At 37.0% G+C, this 24,330-nt stretch overlaps 1 protein-coding gene across 11 annotated transcripts in view; it reads left to right on the plus strand.

Annotated features, from left to right (window-relative positions):
* The window catches only part of HERC1 (HECT and RLD domain containing E3 ubiquitin protein ligase family member 1), a 159,282-nt gene that overhangs the window by 76,365 nt on the left and 58,587 nt on the right, over positions 1-24,330 (plus strand). For 10 of the 11 annotated variants that reach the window (XM_014535483.1, XM_005861075.2, XM_005861080.2 and 7 more), the window contains 12 exons: positions 1,134-1,402; positions 3,903-4,118; positions 4,916-5,036; positions 5,742-5,979; positions 6,135-6,325; positions 9,472-9,627; positions 10,479-10,585; positions 11,108-11,218; positions 12,580-12,756; positions 16,651-16,890; positions 17,566-17,649; positions 22,297-22,817. In XM_014535483.1, the coding sequence (XP_014390969.1) occupies positions 1,134-1,402; positions 3,903-4,118; positions 4,916-5,036; positions 5,742-5,979; positions 6,135-6,325; positions 9,472-9,627; positions 10,479-10,585; positions 11,108-11,218; positions 12,580-12,756; positions 16,651-16,890; positions 17,566-17,649; positions 22,297-22,817 (2,431 nt within the window). The remainder of the gene's footprint in view (positions 1-1,133; positions 1,403-3,902; positions 4,119-4,915; positions 5,037-5,741; positions 5,980-6,134; positions 6,326-9,471; positions 9,628-10,478; positions 10,586-11,107; positions 11,219-12,579; positions 12,757-16,650; positions 16,891-17,565; positions 17,650-22,296; positions 22,818-24,330) is intronic. The other variant, XM_014535484.1, reaches the window with a different exon arrangement.

A 24,330-nucleotide genomic window follows, 5' to 3' on the forward strand; every position in this document is an offset into this window, starting at 1 on the left:
AAATATTTTACAACATTAAAACTAAAGGAATGATAAAACCAGACTTAGGGATAGTAAAACCCTTAGATAGGAGACAGGGAGAGATGGGTTGGAAGAGGAACAGATAGATACAAGTTATTGTTAGTTTTCTAGTTCTTGTGTTCACATTTATTATAAATAAATATAAATACAAAAGCAGGCCATGAATGGACCAACGATGAGAATATATCATGAGCCCAGGATTATGACTAATCTAATTTGTATACCTGAGATCAGTTAAACTAAAAAAGACAAAGCCTGTAGGAATTGGACATTTCTATATTTATTTAAAGCTAATATTGCCATATGACTTGGACAGTTGTTGTATTCAAATATATTAACATTTTTGCTGTCTAAAGATTTTAGTCTAGAAAAGTCTAATTGGCAAAACTAATGATATTATATTTTGCAACTACTGTGAACAATTTGGTAATTTTATATACCTGTCACTTTATGGTAAATCTTACATATTCTTGTCTGTGAAACTTTGCTTCCTCTATATAGGAGTTTCACAATGTGTAATAAATATGCACATGAAACAGTGAAAGTGTTCCTTATATTAATGAAATCCAAAGGGTGATGTTTGTGTCTCCTTTTTGTGTAAGTTTACTTGCCCTTCAATATTCATTTTTTGGTAATGTTTTATTGCAGATATGTAGACACTTTGCACAGTCTTAACTTACTTTTTGCAATGATATGTTAAATCAGATGAAGTCCTATTACTAGTAGGTCTTAGCAGCAGTGTCCTAAGTGCCTAGTTCCTTTTTGTTCATAAATAATGGTCTGGTTTAATACTGCAGAGCATTTTAAGCTAAGCATTTTGAGAGCAGCTTCTGCCTTTCTTTTTCTTGTGGCAGTGTGTTGCTAAAGCGCTTACAGAGATACTGGTACATCAAACAGGGCTTTCCCTTTATTTTCTTACATTGCTATAGTTTTTGTTTGTTATTTTTTTACAAAAGCATTTTGCTCAGATTCACTTAATGCATGCATGTATTCAAACATAAGTATCCATTTCTCACCAGTTGGTATGGTAGCAGTACTCAGCCCTCATCTAGTTTCAGATTGTATGCTCTACTAGGTTACCATTGATGCATGTTTGTTCTGTTTGTATGTAGGTCCTATCCACAGTCAGTTGGAATCCCGGAACGACTCTTGGGCTCGCCTGAAACATAGCAGAGACTGGTTGTGCAATTCCTCTTACTCCTTTGAGTCTGATTTTGATCTTACCAAGTCTTTGGGAGTTCACACTTTGATTGAAAATGTTGTAAGTTTTGTGAGTGGAGATGTGGGGAATGCCCCAGGTTTTAAAGAGCCAGAGGAAAGTATGTCTACAAGTCCCCAGGCCTCCATCATTGCAATGGAACAGCAGCAGTTAAGGGCAGAAGTAAGTCTTTGATATTTATTCCTGTGAAGGACTATGGAAACTTAAACTGAACCACTGAATGTAAAATTGTGGGGAAAACTTTTCCTTTTCTTATATTCATTTCCTCCCCCTTTCCTCCACCTGAACACATTGGTGTCATCTTAACAATAACAGCATATTTTGTTTGAAAAGTGCATTTTTATTTTATCTTAACTATAACAGCATATTTTGTTTGAAAAGTGCATTTTTATTTCCATCTCTTAGAACAAGATACTCTAATCAGAAGTCTTATCTCCTAGATTCTAGAAACTAGAGTGAGACTGGCTATCTCTTCTCAGAGCCTCCATTTGTCTTCCTTTAAAAAGGGTTAGATTAGAACACCATAGTAATGATGAATGCTAAAATTAGGGAGCAGAACTTTAAGGAGACACAGGATAACCTCAAAGTATCTGCATAACCTCAAAGTATCTCCCTCAAAATATTTATTATTGTGGTTTTAACATGTCCACAAATTCTTTGATACTCGTCTCTCTGGGAGCTGGAACTTAACTCCTCCTCCTTTTGAGGGTAAGTTGGACTTAGTGACTCAGGGCTAACAACAGTATGAAAAGGGAGTAATTTTATGTTGCGGAAACCTGGCAGACATCTCCTGAACCAAGTGATCAAGAATAACATTGCCCTAGCTGGTTTGGCTCAGTGGATAGATCCTCGGCCTGCGGACTGAAGGGTCCCAGGTTTGATTCCAATCAAGGGCACATGCCCGGGTTGTGGGTTTGATCCCCAGTAGGAGGCATGCAGAAGGCAGCCAATCAATGATTCTCTGTCATCATTGATGTTTCTATCTCTCTCTCTGTCTCCCTTCCTCTCTGAAATTAATAAAAACATATAAAAATAGATAAAAAGGAAAAAAAAAGAACATTACTACCCGGCTAGTATGGCTCAGTGATTAAGCATTGATCTATGAACCAGGAGGTCACAATTCCATTCCCAGTCAGGGCACACGCCCGGGTTTCAGGTTCAATCCCCAGTATGGTGCATGCAGGAAGCAGCCGATCAATGATTCTCTGTTATCATCGATGTTTCTGTCTCTTTCCCTCTCCCTTCCTCTCTAAAATCAATAAAGATATATTTAAAAAGAAAGAGTAACATTACCAGTAATAAGATGGTGGTATCATGTAACTCTGATAATGTTAAAAGAAGACTTTAAGGTATTCTTCCCCCAAATCCATAACTCTAGTTCAATCATGAGAAAACATCAGGCAAACCCAAATTGAGGGACATTCTATAAGCTACATGAATAGCTCTTTCAGTGTGTCATGGTCATGAAAAACAAGAAAAGACAGAAACTGTCATAGACTAAAGGAGATTAAGGAAACATGACAACTAAATGCAATGTGATATCCTGGAATAGAAAAGGGATATTATAGGAAAATTGGTGAATTCCAAATGAAGTCTGTGGTTTAGTCAGTAGTGTTGTCCCAATGTTAATTTCTTAGTTCTGTCTCTCTTTCCCTCTCCCTTCCTCTCTGAAATCAATAAATATATATTTAAAAAGAAAGAGTAACATTACCATAGTTACATAAGATAATAACATTAGGGGAAGATATGCAAGAACTCTGTATCTTCAAAACTCTTCTGTAAATGTAAAATTATTTCCAAAAAAAAAGAGGAGGGTTAGGCTGATTGACTACAGTGATAGGTATTGTCCTCCTAGGGAAGGTAGAGTCAGAAGTTGAAGCGAACCACAGAGAAACCTTTCAGAAATACTTCTCACTTATATGTGGGATGTAAAACTGAAATCAACAAATGGACAAACAAGAAAAACAAATAGACAAAAAAACAGATAAAAACTCATAGACACAACAGTATGGGAAGGCGGGGGAGGGTGGTAAGGATAAGTCAAATATTTGGTGATGGAAAAAGATCTGACTTTAGGTGATAGACACACAATGCAATATAGATATGTGTCATAGAAATGTACACTTGAAAACTATATAATCTTATTAACCAGTGTCACCCCACTAAGTTTAATTATAAATAGAAATATTTCTAATTCTTGAGCTAGAGTATTATAAAGTTACTAATATAGCAATAACTATACTACCTTACAGTTTTGAAACCTTCACATATATCTCCTCATGAGCATCATAGAAGCTTTGCGAGTAGGTTACAATAGTACTATTAGCCTCATTTTACATCTGAAGAAATGGAGACTCAAGAAGTTAAGTGAGTTTCCTAAGGCCACACAGTAGGTAGCAGGGTCCAGCCTTGAAACCAGGTCTTCTACATTCAAATCTATTACTTTTCACATTGTACTGTGTAGCCTCTTTTGTACTATAGTATGCTTATAGGGTTTCTAGAGATATTTTGATTTTTAAAAATTTTCATCTTAATAAAATAAATTCCTAAGAAATGTTAGAATATTCTGTGATATATAATATTTTGTTTGTGACATACAGAGTTCCTTTGTGTCTCAGTTCAGTGAAGAACTCTAACCTATGTTTATTTTACTTTTCTCAAGCTTCGTTTAGAGGCACTTCACCAGATCCTCATTCTGTTGTCTGGAATGGAGGAAAAAGGTAGCATCTCTCTAGCAGGAAGCAGGTTGAGCTCAGGCTTCCAGTCATCCACACTGCTCACATCTGTGAGGCTGCAGTTTCTAGCAGGGTGTTTTGGTTTAGGCACTGTTGGACACGCAGGAGCGAAAGGAGAGAGTGGCCGACTGCATCACTATCAGGTAGGTGACGATGACACCTTGCAGTATATTCAGATTTTAACTGTCTTTTTACAAAACCAGTTTTATAATTTTGGGTTTAAGATTGAAGTTTTAAAATACAGACTTTTAGCCCAGCCAGTGTGGCTCGGTGGTTGAGCATTATTGACTTATGAACCAGGAGGTCACAGTTCGGATTCCCAGTCAGGACATGCAGGAGTCAGCCAATCAATGATTCTCTCTCATTGATGTTTCTATCTCTATGTCTTCCTCTCTAAAATCAATAAAAATATATTTTAAAAAAACACTTTGAGATGACTCTTAAAGATATCTCATTGGTTTTGTTTCCTGAATAATAGTATTATAGTTGGGGTTAGGTGAGCCATAGCACTGTTGTACTTTCAGATTCTCTGCTGGCTTAGTTTTATTAACCCTTAGCCAAGTTGGTAGAAAGAAATCTAAGTTGGGATAGGGTGTTTGGAAGGATGGGTTTCAAAAATTTACATTTTAGACGTAATCATTCTGTCTAGATTCTCAGGTTGTTTGAAAAAACTTTTTTAAGTGTTATCTTTATGTCTTTCATATTTATAAAGGAACACATGCTTTGTGGGAAAGGAGAAAGATTGTATAGAATTAGGAATTATCAATTTAAAAATAAATTTATTTTAAAACTTTTATGTACTGAAATATACTAAATAATTAAAAGCCACCATAGTGCTCTACCAGATAGCTAGACTAAGGATAAAAGGGCTATTACTTTTATTTTGGTAAGAGGCGTTATTTTTGCTAATAGAAAAAGTAAATCTTTATTTGTAATTCAGGATGGGATCAGAGCAGCTAAGAGAAACATACAGATTGAAATCCAGGTGGCTGTGCATAAGATTTATCAACAATTGTCTGCTACCCTGGAGAGAGCCCTGCAAGCAAACAAGCATCACATTGGTAAGTAACTGCCCATGGAAATACAGGTTGCAAATTATTTTCGCCTACGTTTACGCTATATAGTTGTGCTAGACTAGAGGCCCGATGCATGAAATTCGTGCAAGGGCCTTGGTCCCTGCTGCGGCTGCGGCAGCTACCTCTGCCTCGACCCCCGCCTACCGCAGCTTTGTCTGGAAGGAAGGACATCAGGAAGGATGTCTGGTCTAATTAGCATATTATGCTTTTATTATTATAGACTAGAGGCCCGATGCACGAATTCGTGCATGGGTGGGGTCCGGCCAACCCACCTCAATGGAGGCCAATCAGGCCAGGCCGGTGGGGAGGTGGGGAGGGGGAGGGAAGGTGGGAGGTTGGCGGCCGGCCCCATCTCCAATCGGGGCCCAGTCAGGGCTGAGCTGGCCTGGGGGAGGGGCTGCGGGAGGTTAGGTGGGGGCGATCGGGCCAGTTGGTTGCTGCAGTGCGCATCATAGTGACAAGTTATCCCAGTTCTGGTCGTTCTGTCGTTCTGGTCTGTTGGCTTTTTCATATATATACACACTTTGTATTTGACATTAATAGATCAACTTACAGGTAAAGAATAAATATTTGAAATTGTAATGGTATTCCATATTAGTATTTATATTTTAGAATATAGTCCATTTTAGTAAATGCTTCATTTACTTAAAAGGAGATTCATTTGTCTTTTTTTTTTTTTTTTTTTTTTAGAAGCCCAGCAGCGTCTCCTTTTGGTTACAGTGTTTGCTTTGAGTGTTCACTATCAACCAGTGGATGTTTCTTTGGCAATTTCCACTGGTCTGCTAAATGTATTATCGCAGTTATGTGGCACAGACACTATGCTAGGACAGCCTCTGCAGTTATTGCCGAAGACGGGTGTTTCTCAGCTTAGCACAGCTTTAAAAGTGGCTAGTACAAGATTGCTCCAGATTCTAGCCATCACTACAGGGTGAGCATTATAGATGTCTTGATAGAACTGTGTTGCGTCTGGTATTTTCACATTTTAGTAATTTCACTTTTCTCCTAATCTCCTTTATGTGTTTAATTATAACATTTGCCCTTCTGTGTTATTACCATTTATTTTTTTCCTGTTATTTCATGTAGGACCTATGCCGATAAACTGAGCCCCAAGGTAGTTCAATCCTTGTTGGATCTACTCTGTAGTCAGTTGAAGAATTTGTTATCCCAAACTGGTGTACTGCTTATGGCCTCTTTTGGAGAAGGAGAAGAAGATGGTGAAGAAGAAGAAAAAAAACTTGACTCCAGTGGAGAAACTGAGAAGAGAGATTTCAGAGGTATCTATCACAAACCCTTTTTTCTGTCATTATTTACAAGCATTTATTGAGTCCCTTTGTGTGCATATCATTAGAATGTATACTTTTTTCTGTTGTGGGCTTGAAAGGATTTTTATTTGTTCATTTAGAAACTCCTTTTCTATACCAATGTGTATGATATAGGTGGGTTTCTGACTAAACCTTCTTTCCTTAAAGTCCATTAAATCTGATGTAGTGACCATATTGCTTACTTTCTAGGTTCAGTGTCTCCTTGGCTGTCCTGGTTCAAGAACCTAGAGGTTCTAAGTGACTAATTTCCCCAGGATATGTTTTTTTAGCATCTGATCCTGACAACCCATCTCTAATCATACTTTTGACTTAAGTGTTTCCCCAGGACCAAGGGTTTTATTATTTGGGAACTGGGTTAGAATTAGAGGAGTTGAATTTCTTGCTAGGTTAGCTGCTCTGTTCCCTAGTCACTAAAAAGATTCTTGTTATCCTTAGCCATTATAATTTTTGATTGCTGTAATATGATCATCTGCTCATAGCTTTAAAAAACTGTAGTGAACATTGTATTTCAGTAAATTAAGTTAATTAAACCCTGAATAGAACCACCACAATATATGTTACGTAATTAAGGAAGTAAAGGTCTAAAATTGGTCATTTATTTAAAAATGTGTGTGAAACAACCATATCTTATTACCATAATAAACTACAGGGGATGGGTAGATACATAGATAACACAGACAAAATGAAGCGTGGATGTATGGATGAATGGATGGATGCATAGAGAGCAAGTTACTTAACCATTCTGTGCTCCAATTCCCTAATCTATAAAATAAGAATAATAGAACCAATTGCCTAAGGTTGATATGAGGATTAAATAATTTAATACATGTAAAACAGAGCAGTGTCTGTCACACAGTGAGAGCTCAATGGATATTAATATTATAATATGATATTCCAATATCTATAGATAGGTGGGTAGATAGAGGAAATTACTTGGGGTTACAAATGGTAAACTATTGTTGTTCTGAAGGACCTTCTAGGATAATAAGGGAGGCACACATGTAAACAAATAATTATAGTGCAATACAGGAAACTCATAAGAAATAGCTAAATCTCTTAAGTCAGAAGGATGTATGAGTCTGATTAAGGACTAGCTTTTAGTTTCAGAGACTGAACCTATGGCAAATTTTTTCTCCCGTTTTATATAAAGAGTGTGGTGCTTATAGATAGAGCATATACAGGCTCACTAGGTCTGATAAAATAAATACAAGCATTTATTTCCACCTCCTGTTTTCCTGCGACCTAGTGGTAGATACAGGGTTGTTAAGGTGATAGCTTCTCACTATTCTGTGCTGAGTATTGCACATATGGTCAGCAGGGAATACATAGTAGAGTTACTTCTCAGCCTATTGGTTCCCAAGAAAACTGGATCCTCCCATATCCAGGAAAGAATGAAACAGTTCTGTGAGTCAATCTCAGCAGGTCGAATACACATCCACTCCCCTCACCTCATCCTGGAGAGAAGGCCATTGCAATTCTTGATTTATGGGGATGGCTGGGAGTGAGTCTGATTCTAGTCAGTGCTGGCCAGGTGTTCAGAGGCAGGCTGCCCTCTAAAATTCTTAATTGAAAGGTGTACCCTTCATTTCAAATGTACTATTGATAATGAAACACAAATTATATCAAGTTCTATCAACCAGTTTTATATATAATGTCTCCAGGCATTAATTAATTTAATTAATTTAGTGTCTTATAGAAATACTTGCTTGGGAGTAAGGGGGGTGGATAGGATGGATGCCTCATAAAAGAAATTCTCCCAGGTTTCTCCACCAAAAGCTAAAGGTTCATTGAACTGGATTTTGAAGGAATGTGTTGGAGTGAGATATGTGGGTACGCAGGGCAGGCTAATAATTTTATATTCTTCAAACTAATATTATAAAATATTTGCTTATTAACACTTAAGTAAAGAAGAGGTAGAAACTGTGTAGAAGAAATGTAGAGGAGTTACTAGCTTTTTCCCTCATATTGTTCCTAGCAGTTTAGTCATGGACTTGCACACCCATCTCAGTAAAACGTAAGTCCTCTAGTTAATTAGACATCTGTGAAGATAGATTACTGGCTATCTAAGCATGCCCCTTAGTGGCAGGGGTTGGGGGCCAGGGTGAAGGGGCATGCTTAGATGGCCAGTAATCTATCTATCATCCATCTATCTCTTATCTATCTATCTATCTATCTATCTATCTATCTATCTATCTATCTATCACAAGTGACTTGTCTGTGTTTTCCTTAATTTAACATGCCAGGATCTTCCTGAAAGAAATGCTATATACACTTGTCTTTAAATTATTAAGATTTTCTATGTTTTAATGCCCCTTGGGGATTGACATTCTGGGCAGCTGCCCCACTGGCACACTTTCCCCTGGTTCTGAGTGGGACTTTGCCAGGACAAGGAGGTATTAAAGGTTGGATGATGAGAGACCATACCATGGTGTATTACAGGAAGAACAGATGGTTCTCTGGCTTCAAAAGCAGAGGGTGGAGGGAAACTATGAGACAAGAGAAAGGCTGGTGCTGATGCTGATGGGAAAACTAGGAAGTTTGGTTAGGGCAAGTTTGTGTGAAAAATCTTACAGATTTTGAGCTCAGGCAAACCAGAATCAGGCCTAGAAATTTGCTTCTTTGTAGAATCTGGAAATACAGTCTTTTTTAGAGATATGATTCTTAATTTGACTGGTGGGGTGGAATCATGAACTTTTTGAAAATGTGATTAAATTTATGAACTCTCTTATTAGTCATATACACATGCATACATAATTTTTCATACAACTCCCACTAATTCTGTCCAGTAGAACTCTAGACTTGGGTAGGGAACTATTGTTTTATAGAATAACATTAAAAATATATAGAAAACCAAGTATACATATTTTATTTTAGCAACACACTGTTGTACACAGAGGTAAAAGATGTTTTAAATTTGGCTTTATTTTCTATCTTTTCCCCATTCTGTTATTTAAATTGTAAAAATTCAGCAGCAGACAATCTAGACGTTAAATTTAGGTTTTTGCTTGCTGCAATCTAAATGTAACTTATTTGATATAAGGCTATTTCCTGTTTGTTGGCTTTTGACTATAATGTAAACTTGTCTCTTCATTCTTCAGCTGCTCTTAGGAAGCAACACGCAGCCGAACTGCATCTGGGAGATTTTCTAGTTTTTCTTCGCAGAGTTGTATCTTCAAAAGCAATTCAGTCAAAAATGGCTTCCCCAAAGTGGACAGAAGTGCTTCTGAATATAGCGTCTCAGAAGTGTTCTGCAGGTATATTACTTTTGTCTTGTTTTAGGGTATTTTTATACATAACATGTGTTTTATTCAGATAATGCCAGACTTCAACAACATCGGATACTTGACCTGATTTAAAGACTTTTTTTTCCTTGTTTTATAAGTACTTTATTTGTTGAAAAGAAAACTAATTTTAGAAGTAAAATTGATAGGAATTAATAATAGAAAATAGCCCTGTACAAGATCATGGATTTAATTGAGAACTTGTTCCCGTTTGTTCAAATTACAATAATAAAAATAATCAGAAAATATCCTGTTTAATATGATAATTTGGCACAGATTTTGATTATCAGAATACAAATCTGAATGTGTTCATTCTCTCTTACCATGATATGATTACTTTGTTTTGCTTATAGCTTCTCATTGTGCTTACTTTAGGAACGTACAAATTGCTTACTCCCATTAATCCTAACAATCTCTCTGAGGCAGTCAGGTCAGTCAGAGAAGAAGCAATGAAAGGGTATGATAAATCTTAGCTTTAGAGATTAACAGACGTGTTTAAAACTCTACCTCTGCCTCCACTGAGCTGTGTGGCTTCATCAAGTTAGTTAATGTTTCTGAGCTTCAATTTCCTCATCAGTAAAATCAGGATATAATACTGTAGGGTTTGTGAGGATCAACAAAATTATGTGTATGAAATCCATTGCACAGTAACCTGGCACATGGGTATGGGTATGGGATGAGTCCAGAATTATTGTGATAATAAGTTGAAATGAAGTCCATTTCACCCATATATGCTTAGCAGCCTTGAATATTTTTTCAAGAAGCTCATTTAAACTTTGAATTTCAGTTACATTAATAATAAGAAAATGTCTTTCCTTCCTCAGGTATTCCTCTAGTTGGTAACTTAAGAACAAGGCTCCTTGCCCTTCACGTCCTTGAGGCTGTGCTACCAGCTTGTGAGTCTGGTGTAGAAGATGATCAAATGGCCCAGGTTTCTATTTTTAAAGTTGTTAGAAAATGTTTTTGACATCTACAACATGATTCAACCAAAATCTAAACCTAGAGTTTCTTCAGTTGTAAATGTGTCATTTTCTCAGTAGCAAAACTTCTACTTCTGAGATTCCTTTCTTATAATTTCATCTCTAAGCAAGGAGAAAGAAATTAATGGGGTGTAAGAAGGAGGGGATAGTGAATGCTTACAAGGTCAGAAGGAAAGGAAAATCTATGAAATTTCTTACTAGGTTTGGGCATCTACAGAGAAATGGTGAGGTTGTGCGGCCTATTCAGAGGTGTATATAGTGAGGCAACATGAGGGCAATGTAACCCACTTTCTAGTGAGTTAATACTCTTTCTAAAAAAAAAAAGATATTTAACTTACAACCACCCAAAGTAGCTGTAGGACATTGATATAATAAAATGTTACATGTGACTTAGTATTATAGTTGAATGATTTTATTTTTCCTAAACTTAAAATTACCTTTACAAATTTTATTCTTTTTCCTTCAATAAATAGGTTGTAGAACGCCTATTTTCCCTTTTGTCGGATTGTATGTGGGAGACACCAATTGCTCAGGCCAAACATGCTATTCAGATAAAGGAAAAAGAACAAGAAATAAAACTACAGGTAATCGATTTTTCCCAAAAGGTATTTTTAGACAGCACAAGTGAATATCCTGTCTCTTGATTCCTTTTCCTCTGAGGAACCTTGTTCTATCCCATTATTCTGTTTCCTCTCCACATCTTCTCTATTGTCCTACATTGCTAAGCTTCTCAGAAGAGTACTCTTATACATGTTTCAATCACTTCCTTACTTCTCATTATCTCTTCAACCCAATTGTTTATCTTCCATCAAAGTATGGAAATTAAATGACAAAGCTAAGTGTTAAATACATTTCTTTTCTCCCTGTCTTACTTGACCTTTTGAAACTCTAGCCTTCTATTGTTTTCAGAATACTGTCTTCTCCCAGATCTTCATCTATTCTCTGCCAATTCTTGATTCCTTTTGGAGGCATTTTTCCTTTGCAGCCACTTTCTCTTTGTCTTCATCTCAAACTTTGGTGTTCCTCAGGGTTCTGTCCTTAGCTTTTCCAGCAGTCTCAGTCACATCTGCCTATGTGCATTACCTTCCAAATTTAAGTGCTAGCCCAGGTGTCTCCCCCTCAAACCCCTGAATTCCTGGGAACTCTAGACATCTCCTAATGTCCCTATCCATGTAGTCATTAGGCCTTATTGATTTTACCTCCTAAATAGCTTGAACCCATCCATCTAAAACTACCTAATTCTTCTTTTGGTTTTCAGATTTCACACTTTTTTCTGGCTTTCCTTCTGTCTCAGTAAAATGGCCTTTTCTTACCATTCTCTTTTATTGGTTCTTCCTCTTCTATTTAATCTAAGTGTTGGAGTATTTCTTGGGAGTAAAACTTAATATTAAAATAGCATTCAAGGCCTTTTATGCTTTTGTTTCATTTTCTCTTTGTAGGCTCCTTTTCTGCCAATCTCATCCTCCAGAACTTCCACATTGCTTGCAATTACTTTAAATCAATGAATTCTGTTGCACCTTCATACTTTGACACATGCTATGCATACTGCCCTAAATGCCTTTCTCTCCTTTGACCAGCTTCTAAAGGCCTTATCATTCAGGAACCCAGCTCGCAAGTTATTCTCTTTTGAATGCTTACTTATCCTTTCCAACCATAGTTAGATACTTAAACTTTTATCTTGCTGCTATATACCTGTTATGTAACTTCTGTTATTCTCTTAGCTACAATATTGGTCATATTTATTTGTTTCTCTATCCCCTAATTGAAGCTCTTTATGGGCAGGGGCCATGCTATATTTATCATTGTGTTTTTATTGCCTACACAGTAACTGGTATGTTGTAGATACTTAATAAATATTTCTAGGCTCAAACCAAGCAATTTTAGAATATATATTAACTGAGATCTAGATTACTGCATAATACTGACCCAGCTTCCTTTCTGGTAGAAGCAGGGAGAGTTGGAGGAAGAAGATGAGAATCTCCCTATACAAGAAGTATCCTTTGACCCAGAGAAAGCTCAATGTTGCCTAGTGGAGAATGGACAGATATTAACTCATGGCAGTGGAGGAAAAGGATATGGATTGGCATCAACTGGAGTAACTTCTGGTTGCTATCAGTGGAAGGTGCGTAGAATTGCAAGTAGTTTTTAACATTTTGTATTTTAGTCCTTTGTCCAGGTTCTTTTGAAAAAAATGTATGAAATTACTTTTTAAAAAACCATTATACATAAATATTCTATCATTGTGTACTATGTTAATATAATGGAAAGTGAGTGAAAAATATACATAGCGTATACAGGAGGCAACCAATTCATGTTTCTCTCTCTCCCTCTCTCTCCTCCTTCCTCCCTCTCTAAAAACTAATAAAAAAATAAAAAATGTTTCAAAATAGATTGACCAAATTTTCTACCTCCTTTTATCATAATCATTTATCCAGTGAGCAGCCTAAGAAAAGATCCATCTCTTTCCGGGTAGAGCTTCATCTACTAAGGCATGTATATCGGAAGAAAGATGAGACATGTAGAGATAAGCAAATAAACCAAAAAGCTGAACATAAGTCAATAGCAGTGGGAAATTCCCAAGAAGAGGTCAAGAATCTAATTTGTTAAGAGTAATCAGAGCGGTCATACACCCTGTGGTGGTATACCCTCTCAACTTTCAGCTTACAGTAAGAATCACAAGTTAGGAAGGTAATCAGTTTCTATGTCAGAAATCTAAGAATAAGCCCTTTCCCAGGGGCATTTGCAAGAGATCTATACAGTCCAGCCAGAATCCATGATGTTTTCATAGTTTATGATACCAGAGAGAAGTCCAAAATCTGCAATAGTCCCAGAGTTTGAGTTTTGTCCATTGGGCCTTTAGTTGAGCACAGTTCATGTTGGGTTGAAACAGCCCATAGCAGACAGTAACAGGTTTTAACTTAGAGTCAGGTCCAGGCAATTAGAATCTGTGAATTCAGGATTCTAAAAAGCTAGCAACTTTTTTGGCAGCAAGAAATCCTAGATGTAGTGCCATACAGCTGTTTTTTAAAGTCCAAGTGATAAGGCTTTCCTAAGCCCTTTTTAAGCATTGTCAGTCTGAGTCTAAATTTACCCACTCAAAAAATAGGCACTTCAGGCTGAATCAGACATCTGATTTTACAAGAACTCATTGGCAACTAAAAACTTCTTTTTACAACTCTAAAAATATATTTATGTCTTCATCTGAGATTGCTATTCTTTTTATTTTGTCTCCCTTTTTCCAGAGGCTCCAATAGGCAAAAACCATAGCAAAATATCATCAGTTATGGATACCTGTTTTATTTCTAATACTTAAAGAGTTTAAATTCCAGTATACCCACAATTGGCAAAAAAAACAAGGAGGTTGTGTCCCACGAGCATGTTTTTTCTTTGCAGCTTTAACTGATCAGGACGATCTCTTAGCATTTATGAAGTTACAAGCCTATAACATTTTACATCCATTTTTATCATACATCCAGATGCAGTAGCCATAAAACACAGCTGTTTTTAAATTTTACTTCCCCCGCTCAGATCCCAAGTTTACTGAAACTTTTACCAGTAAATTTACACTTTGTAGGGTTAATTGATTGGATAAGAGGCACTGCTACAGCAGTGGTTGTATCTAAACTAAAGAAAATTGTTGGCATGGCTTTTTCTTTTTCTTTCTGTAATCTTTTTAAAGCTTTGCTCTAGCCCTAGAAACTGATTTAATACCCCTTTCCCTCTCTTTTGGAGGAAAGAGCAGCATACAGTTCTCTTATTTTTGGTCTACCCAAAACTCATCTTCAGGGATTTTGTTATTGTTAACCTCACCCAAGGATATTCTTTACCTTTTTTTTTTTCTTAAGAGAGAATGGAAGGGAGGACAGAAAGAGAAACATTGATGTGAGAGAGACACATCAATTGGTTGCCTCCCCCATGTGCCCCGACCACGGTGGGGATTGAGCCTGCAACCGAGGTACTTGCCCTTGATCGGAATTGAAGCCATGACCCTTCAGTCCAAGAGCCAATGCTCTAACCAGTGAGCCAAACCGGCCAGGGCACCTTCAGGGATTTTTTAACTTTTCCCAGCCACCTGGAGAAAAGAGCAACTGCAAGCTAATGTTTATTCTTTGGCCTATCTAAAGTCTATTTGTTGGAATATTTGGGTCCTTTCTTTTTCTGTCTAGAGTAAAAAGCAAATTTTCCCTTGGCTTCTCTTTTTCTCTCACCCCTTTGGCGGTCGAATGATTCTTTCACAGGGGTCGCCTAAGACCATCCTGCATATCAGGTATTTACATTACGATTCATAACAGTAGCAACATTAAAGTTTTGAAGTAGCAATAAAAATAATTTTATGGTTGGGTCACAACATGAGGAACTGTATTTAAAGGGCCAGAAGGTTGAGAACCACTGCTAGACGCTGATGATTTTCCAGCCTGAAGTGCATATTTTTGAGATGGATCTGTTTTTGTTTGTTTGTTTGTTTTTGTTTTGGATCTGTTATTTTTTAATTCTATAGGTAACTTTTACCTCTCACAACAGTTAGCAACTCACCTGCTATTTCATAACAGGTGTAACTCCATAGCCATCAGGCACCAGAGTTTTGTCTTTCCCTACTTCTCTTTTTTTCCCCAAGTCAGACTATAACTATATTTTAATGAGTTGGAGTTGGAGTGAATCTCATGGTTGCCATCACTGTGTTGGAGACCCCTAAGATTATCCCTATATTCACAGATTTGTTAGAAAGACTTATAGAACTCAACATGTAGTTGTAGTTACGACTAAGATTTCTTATAATAACTTTGCTTATTAAGGACATATAGCTGGATCATAAGGGAAAAAGATACAGGTGGAATCTGGAGGAATCCATGTGCAAGCTTTCTTATGTTCTCTCCCTCCTATGAGAGGTCACATGGAATATACTCTTTACCCAGCAACAAAATGCAACAACATGTGTGTGATGTTTTAGGTAAGGCCGTTAGAGACTTAACACCCAAGATTTCTACTGGGGGCTGGTCATGAAGGTATGCTCTGCCTGTCATGTACCAAAATTCCAGACTTCCAGAAAGAAAACAGGTTTCAACATAGACCACATTGTTTGTTCAAACATTCTAGGCCAAGCTTACCACTTTGGGACAGTTTTGATCAATGTAGGACATTTTACCAGTTGAATTCCCAGATACCAGCCAAGGGCCTGTGTTACAAGCATGCCTTTTTAAAGATAGCGGTCTCAGGCCTGCTATATTAACTCTTTTCTGCACAGAAGTATACATGAGAGTTGTTAGATAATTTGTATGTAAAGAATTGAAGATTCCCATTAATAATTTTCTGGATTAGATATACTTTCTCAGCTTCATAATTAAGATGTAAGCTAAAATTGCTTATTTAAAATAAGTACTCAAGCTAGGGAATATTATAATAACTATGTATGGTATTAGGTGGGTACTAGACTTATTGGGGGAATCACCTTGTAAGTTATAGGAATGCCTAACCAGTATGCTGTATACCTGAAACTAATATAAAATATTAACATTCACTAGAATGTCAACTCTAATTGAAAATATTTTAAAATAAAATAACTAAATGTTCTACAAGGTAAAAATTTATTTTGTTGAAAAATCTTTACAAAATTATGAAATATATTTTATTCATATATTAGTTTCACTTGGTCTAAAAATAAACTTAGGCGCTAACTGGTTTGGCTTAGTGGCTAGAGCATCAGCCTGCAGACTGAAGGGTCCCAGGTTCGATTCCGGTCAAGAGCATGTATCTTGGTTGCGGGCACATCCCCAGTGGGAGGTGTGCAGGAGGCAGCTGATCGATGTTTCTCTCTCATTGATGTTTCTAGCTCTCTGTCCCTCTCCCTTCCTCTCTGTAAAAAATCAATAAAAATATTTTTAAAAAAATAAAAATAAACTTAGGTTTCCATAAGTGGATAAATATTATTTATAAATATATTCCTCAGTATTGATTTATGCAGTTAATAGTATATGAACAGATTTTTTAATATTAGTGAATGTTACCATTTTCATTTTAGTTTTACATTGTGAAGGAAAACAGAGGTAATGAAGGCACGTGTGTTGGAGTTTCTCGTTGGCCAGTACATGACTTTAACCACCGTACTACCTCGGATATGTGGCTCTATCGGGCCTACAGTGGTAACCTCTATCACAATGGAGAACAGACTCTGACATTGTCCAGCTTTACTCAAGGAGATTTCATTACCTGTGTGTTAGATATGGAAGCCAGGACCATTTCCTTTGGGAAAAATGGAGAGGTACTAAAACTCATTCACAAGCATTGCATGTTTTCTTGTTTTTATTTACACTCAAATCAGTTTTCAGATGCTAGTTATTCAGTTTATGGATTATCCATTCTTCTTTGCCTTTCTCTGATACTTTTTGGTTCTTATATATTTACTAGAGGCTCGGTGCACGGATTTGTGCACTGGTGGGATCCCTTGGCCTGGCCTGCGGGGATCGGGCCGAAACTGGCTCTCTGACATCCCCTGTTGGGTCCTGGATTGTGAGAGGGCGGTTCTCAGGTGATGCACCCTGGAATCGGGCTCCCTCTTCTCTGGTTCTGGGTGCGTCACCCGAGAATTGCTGCTGCCAAGTGACCACAGCTTGGCAGCTCCTGCGTTGAGCATCCGCCCCCTGGTGGTCGGTATGCATCATAGCTACTGGCCGGTTGGCTGGTCGCTTAGGCTTTTATATATATAGATCACCAAATCAACAACAGAAAGATAGTAAAATTTCAGTAACATGGTTGAAACAGACAAACAAATTAGGATTATTTATTATGTGTAGAATTTCCTTGGTTAGTAAGGTTAATTGAGATTTGGCTGTAGTAACTTTGTTCTGTTTCCTAAGAGCTTTGAATCTTTTGGATATTACCAATTTTTAAAAATATTTTGTTTCCTTTTCTTCTCATCATCTGTGCCACACTATAGGAACCAAAATTAGCTTTTGAAGATGTTGATGCAGCAGAGTTGTACCCATGCGTGATGTTCTATAGTAGCAACCCAGGGGAAAAGGTAATGAAACCTCAAGTCTAAAACATAAAGTATTTGTTAATACTTGTTAACATCAAATAGAGCTTATAAATATAAGTTATTTCTACCATTAAAAATTCCTGCTCAGGTAATTTACTATTCTAGAAGAAGGTTAGATTTCTTTTAGAAATTGCCTTTGCTTTTTATTAAGGCACTATTTGATATTCTGACAATGTGAATAGAGTGAGTCAACTTTCAAGTATATGTGCAATTATAACAATTATAGAAAATAGTTTAGGAGATTAAAAATGGTGGCAGAGTAGGAGGATGCTGCATGGACATGTTCCCAGGAACAAGCTGGAATTACTGAAATACAGAAAGGCTTCCTGAATAATCAACAGACTATTCACAGGGGAGAACCCAAGGTCCAAAGGTGGAGACCGAATAGAGACTGGTAGGAGGGGCAGAGGCGCAAAAGGCCTAGCCAGGCTCCCACAGACGGCAACTGAAGTAAGTCCCAGAGAGATAGCTCAGCTGTGGGGGGGTACCACTGAGAACTCTGGGATCTAATCCCGAAGCCGGGCTCCCCATCAGAGAGCACCAAATCTGAGGAGGGTACCCACATAACTCCTCGCTGTGAAAAGCAGTGGGGTGCTGTCTGCCAGGGAGTGGCAGCTGAAAGTTCGGGCACCCTCTTGAAGGGCCAATGCACAAAAATTCCCTGTGGAACCACCCACCTTGTGCTCTGGCAGAAGGAGGGTGAAGTGGACTGGAGCTGTGAGAGCAGAAGCCAGGACTGGGGACTTGGGGGATAGAGCTCAGAAGGCAGACAACCCAAGTTTCCTGGGCTGAGCCATTCCCTCACACAACAGAGGACATCTTTCCTACATAGACACCTGCCTTGCCTGGGGTAAAGACAGTTGACCCACCCTATTGGAAAACACCTTGCCTTGAGGCCACTTAAGAGATTAAAAGTAACAATTAGCCTCCAGGCAGAAGCAACTGCCCCACACTGTTGAACAAAACTCCTGCCACACCTGAGAATGATTGCCTGGGGGCAATTCAAGTCAGAATCCTATTAGTCTGTAGACAGAAGTGGTCTCTGGAGGCTTTGAGTCTTTGCCTGCTCCAACTAGTCAGAAACAACCTTTAACACTGTCTGGCACTAGAGATTGAGAGGTGTAGAGAGGATCTACCTAACACATAGTCACAAACCCAAGCAGACAACCAAAATGAGGAAACAAAGAATCCCCAAATGAAAGAACTAGAGAATTATCCGGAAGAAGAGATAAATGAAGCAGAGATAAGAAATTTATCTGAAACAGAGTTCAGAGTAATGATGTTAAAGATGCTCAACAGCATGAAAAAGGATATAATAACTATGAAAAAATAACAGTCTGAGATAAAGAATGACATAACACAAATAACATATTGGAAGGGAATACACAGCAGATTAGGGGAAGCTGAGGATGAAATGAGTGAATTAGAGGACAGAGTTGAAAATATCACTCAATTAGAGAACAAAAAGAAAAAGCAATTAAGAAACAGGAGGACAGCTTAAGGGAGCTGTGGGACAAAGTGAAACGTAATATTAGAATAGTAGGTGTGCCTGAATAGGCAGAAAGGAATAGAGAAGGTGTTTGAAGAAATAATGGTAGAAAACTTCCCTAACTGGTAAAGGAAAAAGTCACACAAATTCAGGAGGCACAGAGAACCCCAAACAAGAAAAACCCAAACAGACCCACACCCAGACACATCATAATTAAAGTGCCAAAAATTAAAGACAAAAGAGAGAATCTTAAAGGCAGCAAGAGAAAAGGGATTCCCATAAGGCTGACACCTGATTTCTCATCAGAAACTCTAAAGGCCAGAAGGGAATGGCATGAAGTACTCAAGGTAATGGAAAGCAAGGATCTGAGATCAAAATTACTATATCCAGCAAGGCTATCATTCAAAATAGATGGTCAGATAAAGAGCTTCCCACACAAAAAAAGGCTAAAGGAGTTCACCACCACCAAGCCAGCATTACAAGAAATGCTAAAGGGATTGCTTGTAAGAGATTGCTGAGAAGAAGAAACAGAGAGAGAAACCTAGCCATAAGTACCTCTCAATAATGACCCTAAATGAAAATGGATTAAATGCTCCAATCAAAAGGTGTAGGATAGCTGAATGGATACAAAAACATGACCCAACTATATGCTGTCTACAAGAGACCCACCTCAAAACAAAAGACACACACAGGATGAAAGTGAAGGGATGGGAAAAAATTTCCCACGCACATGGAAAAGGAAAGAAAAAGCTGGAGTAGCAATACTCATATCTGACAAAATAGACTTTAAAATGAAGACCATCACAAGAGACAATAAAGGTCACTACATAATACTAAAGGGATTGATCCAACAAGAGGATATAATCCTGATAAACATTTATGCACCCAATAGAGGTGCACCTAAATATATAAAAAAAACTTCTAGAGGACTTTAACGGAGAGATTGATAACAATACAGTCATAGTAGGGGACTTTAACACCCCTCTGACTTCCTTGGACAGATCTTCTAAAAACTTAACAAAGAAACAGAGACTCCAAAGGACACTCTGGATCAGATGGATTTGATAGACATTTATAGAACATTTCATCTCAATGAAGCAGACTATACATTCTTCCCAAATGCACATGAATCATTCACAAAAGTATGGAATTTCCTCAAAAAATTAAAAATGGAACTCCCATTTCACCCAGTAATCCCACTTCTAAGAATATATCCCAAGAAACCAGAAACACCAGTCAGAAAGGATATATGCACCCCTATGTTCATAGCCGCACAATTTACAATAGCTAAGATTTGGAAACAGCCTAAGTGCCCATCAGCAGATGAGTAGATTAGAAAACTGGTACATTCTACACAATGGAATTTACGCTGCAGTAAAAAAGGAACTTTTACCATTTGCAACAGCTTGGATGGAATTGGAGAGCATCATGCTAAGCGAAATAAGCCAGTTGGAGAAAGATAAATATATAATCTCACTCATTTGTGGATTATAATGAACAACACAAACTGATAAATAAAAATAGAGCCAGAGGGAAAAATACTAGAATTTAATAGAAATAATCCTGTTATTTGCCGATTTTTAATATTTCCTACAACTTTTGTGATATCATACTATGTTAGTATAGTTTTGGTAATATTATTATACTTAAAGTTCTTTTATTCTTGAAATATTAATGTTTATTGCATGTAATATTACATGTAAGATCATTTTTCTTGAATAATTGGTGTTTATTGCATGTAACATTATCATATTTAAAATAATTTTTCTTGAGATACTAATATTTATTCCATGTAACATTATTATATGTAAGATCATTTTTCTTGAATAATTGGTGTTTATTGCATGTAACATTATTATATTTAAAATTGTTTTTTCTTGAAATAAAAAAACCTGAAAAATGAAATAAAATGTACCATAAAGGATTAAAAAAAGAAGAAGAAGAAAATATTTTAGGGATAATCTGGTTCATTGGCAATTATGAATATGAGAGAAAAATATAGAAACAATCTTAAATGTAATCAGGTATTATTAACAGAATAATGGATGTTCCAACTGTGGTGGGGAAGCTACCTTTCATTTATTCAGTTGAGGGGGTGCTCAGATCTTGTAGTTGGTATAAATTCAATCTCTAAACCTTTGGGAGGACTGTATTAAAGAGATACCCTTTCATAAACTCTTTTTCTCCTCATCTAAAACTTAGGCCAGACAGACTTCTCTGTGGTGTCCTATACTGGTGGGTCCATTTGTTTTCCACCCTATCCTTTTACTTGAGGATGTTGTGCAACCTACATCTGATATTCAGAATTTCTAGTTATTCTTTAGTAGAAAGTTTTCACGCTGTCTCATATATAATATTTCTATAATGGAAGGCCTGGACTTGGTAAATCCTAATCATGAAAGTTACATTTTAGTCACTGCTTTTAACTATATTTTTTAAATTTTAAAAAGTTATAATTTCAGGCTAACCATTGACATTTTTGAACATTTACTGTGTCTGGCATTGTAGTAATAAGCATTTATGTGCATAGTCTCATTTAATCTTTAAAATAACCTACTATTACTATTAAAGTAACCTACTAGATGAAAAAGCTGAGGTTTAGTGAGATTAAATTTTCTAAGACTGTGCAGAGTTATGGTTTAAACTAAGTCTTGCTCTTCTTTTAACCTCTATAAGTCTTACTTGAAATGTGTGTTTAGATTGGGACTATCCCAATTATCTAGATTTATGATTTTCTTTCTGCCCCTTGAACAATATAAGATGGTCCCAGGACTCAGTATTATTCTGGAGACTTGAGGATGAAAGAGAATAGATCTTCAAGGCTTTTTTTTTTTATACTAAATTGAATCAGTCACATATACCTTAGTCTGTATCCATCTTTCGTGTGGCCACAACAGTTCTGATACAGGCTTCAGGAATTTTAAATGACTGGGCAGCTTATTTCAGAGAATCATAATGCTACTAATTTAAGTAGATCTGTAATATTTGCTCACTCCTTACTGGGGCCAGTGATATAATACCAGGTATTAGGAGGCCAAACACTAGTTTCACATGAGATTGCACATGTCAGAATTTATAGTGACTAATAATTTGGGAGAACTATTACTATTATGTATTTTCCACTCCTTTTTCTTTTACAGGTAAAAATTTGTGATATGCAGATGCGGGGCACACCACGAGACTTACTTCCAGGAGACCCCATTTGTAGTCCAGTAGCAGCGGTGTTGGCAGAGGCCACTATTCAGCTTATTCGAATTCTTCACCGAACAGACCGTTGGACTTACTGCATTAACAAAAAAATGATGGAAAGGCTGCACAAAATTAAAATATGTATTAAAGAGTCAGGTCAGAAGCTAAAGAAAAGCCGCTCGGTTCAAAGCCGAGAGGAAAATGAAATGAGAGAGGAGAAGGAGAGCAAAGAGGAAGAGAAAAGTAAACATAATAGACATGGCCTTGCTGACCTCTCAGAGCTGCAGCTGAGGACCCTTTGCATAGAGGTGTGGCCTGTGCTGGCAGTGATAGGAGGAGTTGATGCTGGTCTTAGAGTTGGAGGTCGGTGTGTTCACAGGCAAACTGGGCGCCATGCCACACTGCTGGGAGTGGTCAAAGAGGGCAGCACATCTGCCAAGGTCCAATGGGATGAAGCAGAAATTACTATCAGGTACGATCTGTTGAGTTATACTTGTTACAAATGAGTATGTAACGGTGACATGGGCCATTGCCTATGGGCAGTGAGAAATTACGTGTTTAGGTGAGCTGCCAGTTAACTTTTTAAAATACTTTTGTTCATGTAGTTGTGTGTGAGTACTATGATTTCTAAAGGAATATTTCCCAAATTTGTGTTCCTTGGAATACTAGTGGTTTATAAAGTTTATAGTTTCTGTTTTGTTTTTTTTGAAGAAATGGTAAGCTCACTAGTTTATGTTTAACTGGGATCTTTTCTTCTATTTTTCATTTAGTTTCTTGCTTTTTGAACATTTCCATTACTCACTGGGATAGAAAAAAAGCCAGCCAGCAGATCCATCAATTACATTTTGTGTAGGAGGTCTTTGAATGTATGACAGAACATTTTTGTGACTAAAATTAGGTTTGGGATTATCTGTGATTTTAAGTATTCTTTTTAAAAAAGTTCTTTTTATTGATTTTTAGAGAGAGAGGAAGGGAGAGAGATAGAGAAATAGAAACATTGATGAGAGAAACTTCATCAATCGGCTGCCTCCTGCATACCCGCTACTGGGGATCGAGCCCACAACCTGGGCATGTGCCCTGACTGGGAATCAGATCAATGACCTCTTGGTTCCTTGGTTAAGTTGAAACCAAGACTTAGGTTAATAAAACAAATGTTTACCACCAAACTTTTTATACTTGCTAAAGCTTTCTATTACATTTTGTATACTTATAACATTTTTAAACATCTGGAAACTCTTGCCAAATATCAAGAAATATGTGATTATATTTTTGCTTAAACTATAAATTAGAAGCATTAATTAAAGATTACAAAGCAATTTTTTTAAAGAAATAATGCCTTCTCTGGGATAGGTTATAAATGGCCATTACCTACATAATAAGCTATATTTGTTATACAGACTTTCCAAATAGCTTTCATCAGGAATTGTCAGAGAACATCTAGCCCACCTCCTGTTTTTATAAATAATATTACATAGCCACACCCTTTCATTTAGGTGTATCATTGGCCACTTTCACACTATTGTGGTGGGGTTGAAAGATTGCAACAGAGATTTGGCCTACAGAGTCTAAAATATGGGGTGGGCAAAAGTAGGTTTACAATTATTCCTGTGGAAAAATGTATAATACAAGAATAAATACTAATGCAAGAATAAACTCTGTATTTCATGTACCCACACTGTAAACCTCCTTTTGCTCACCCATACTTACTTTTTGGCTCACAGAAATTTTGCTAATTTCTGGCTTACATTATATTATGGTAAATATTCTTTGAAAGCACATGCACATCTCATTGCTTTTGCATTTAACATCACATCTCCCCATTTTCTCATAGTAGACTAATTTTTCTCTGTAATGTCTTCTCTAGCTTGTGTAGATTATTCTCTGTAGTGTGTACATGATGCATCTTATTTTGTCTACATTATATTCTGTACCTTCCTCCTGTCTATCCCTCACTTGCTTCTTCCTGTGTCATTCTGATCTTTATT

This window comes from Myotis brandtii, unplaced genomic scaffold (assembly GCF_000412655.1).
Source record: "Myotis brandtii unplaced genomic scaffold, ASM41265v1 scaffold144, whole genome shotgun sequence".
NCBI classification, from domain to species: domain Eukaryota; kingdom Metazoa; phylum Chordata; class Mammalia; order Chiroptera; family Vespertilionidae; genus Myotis; species Myotis brandtii.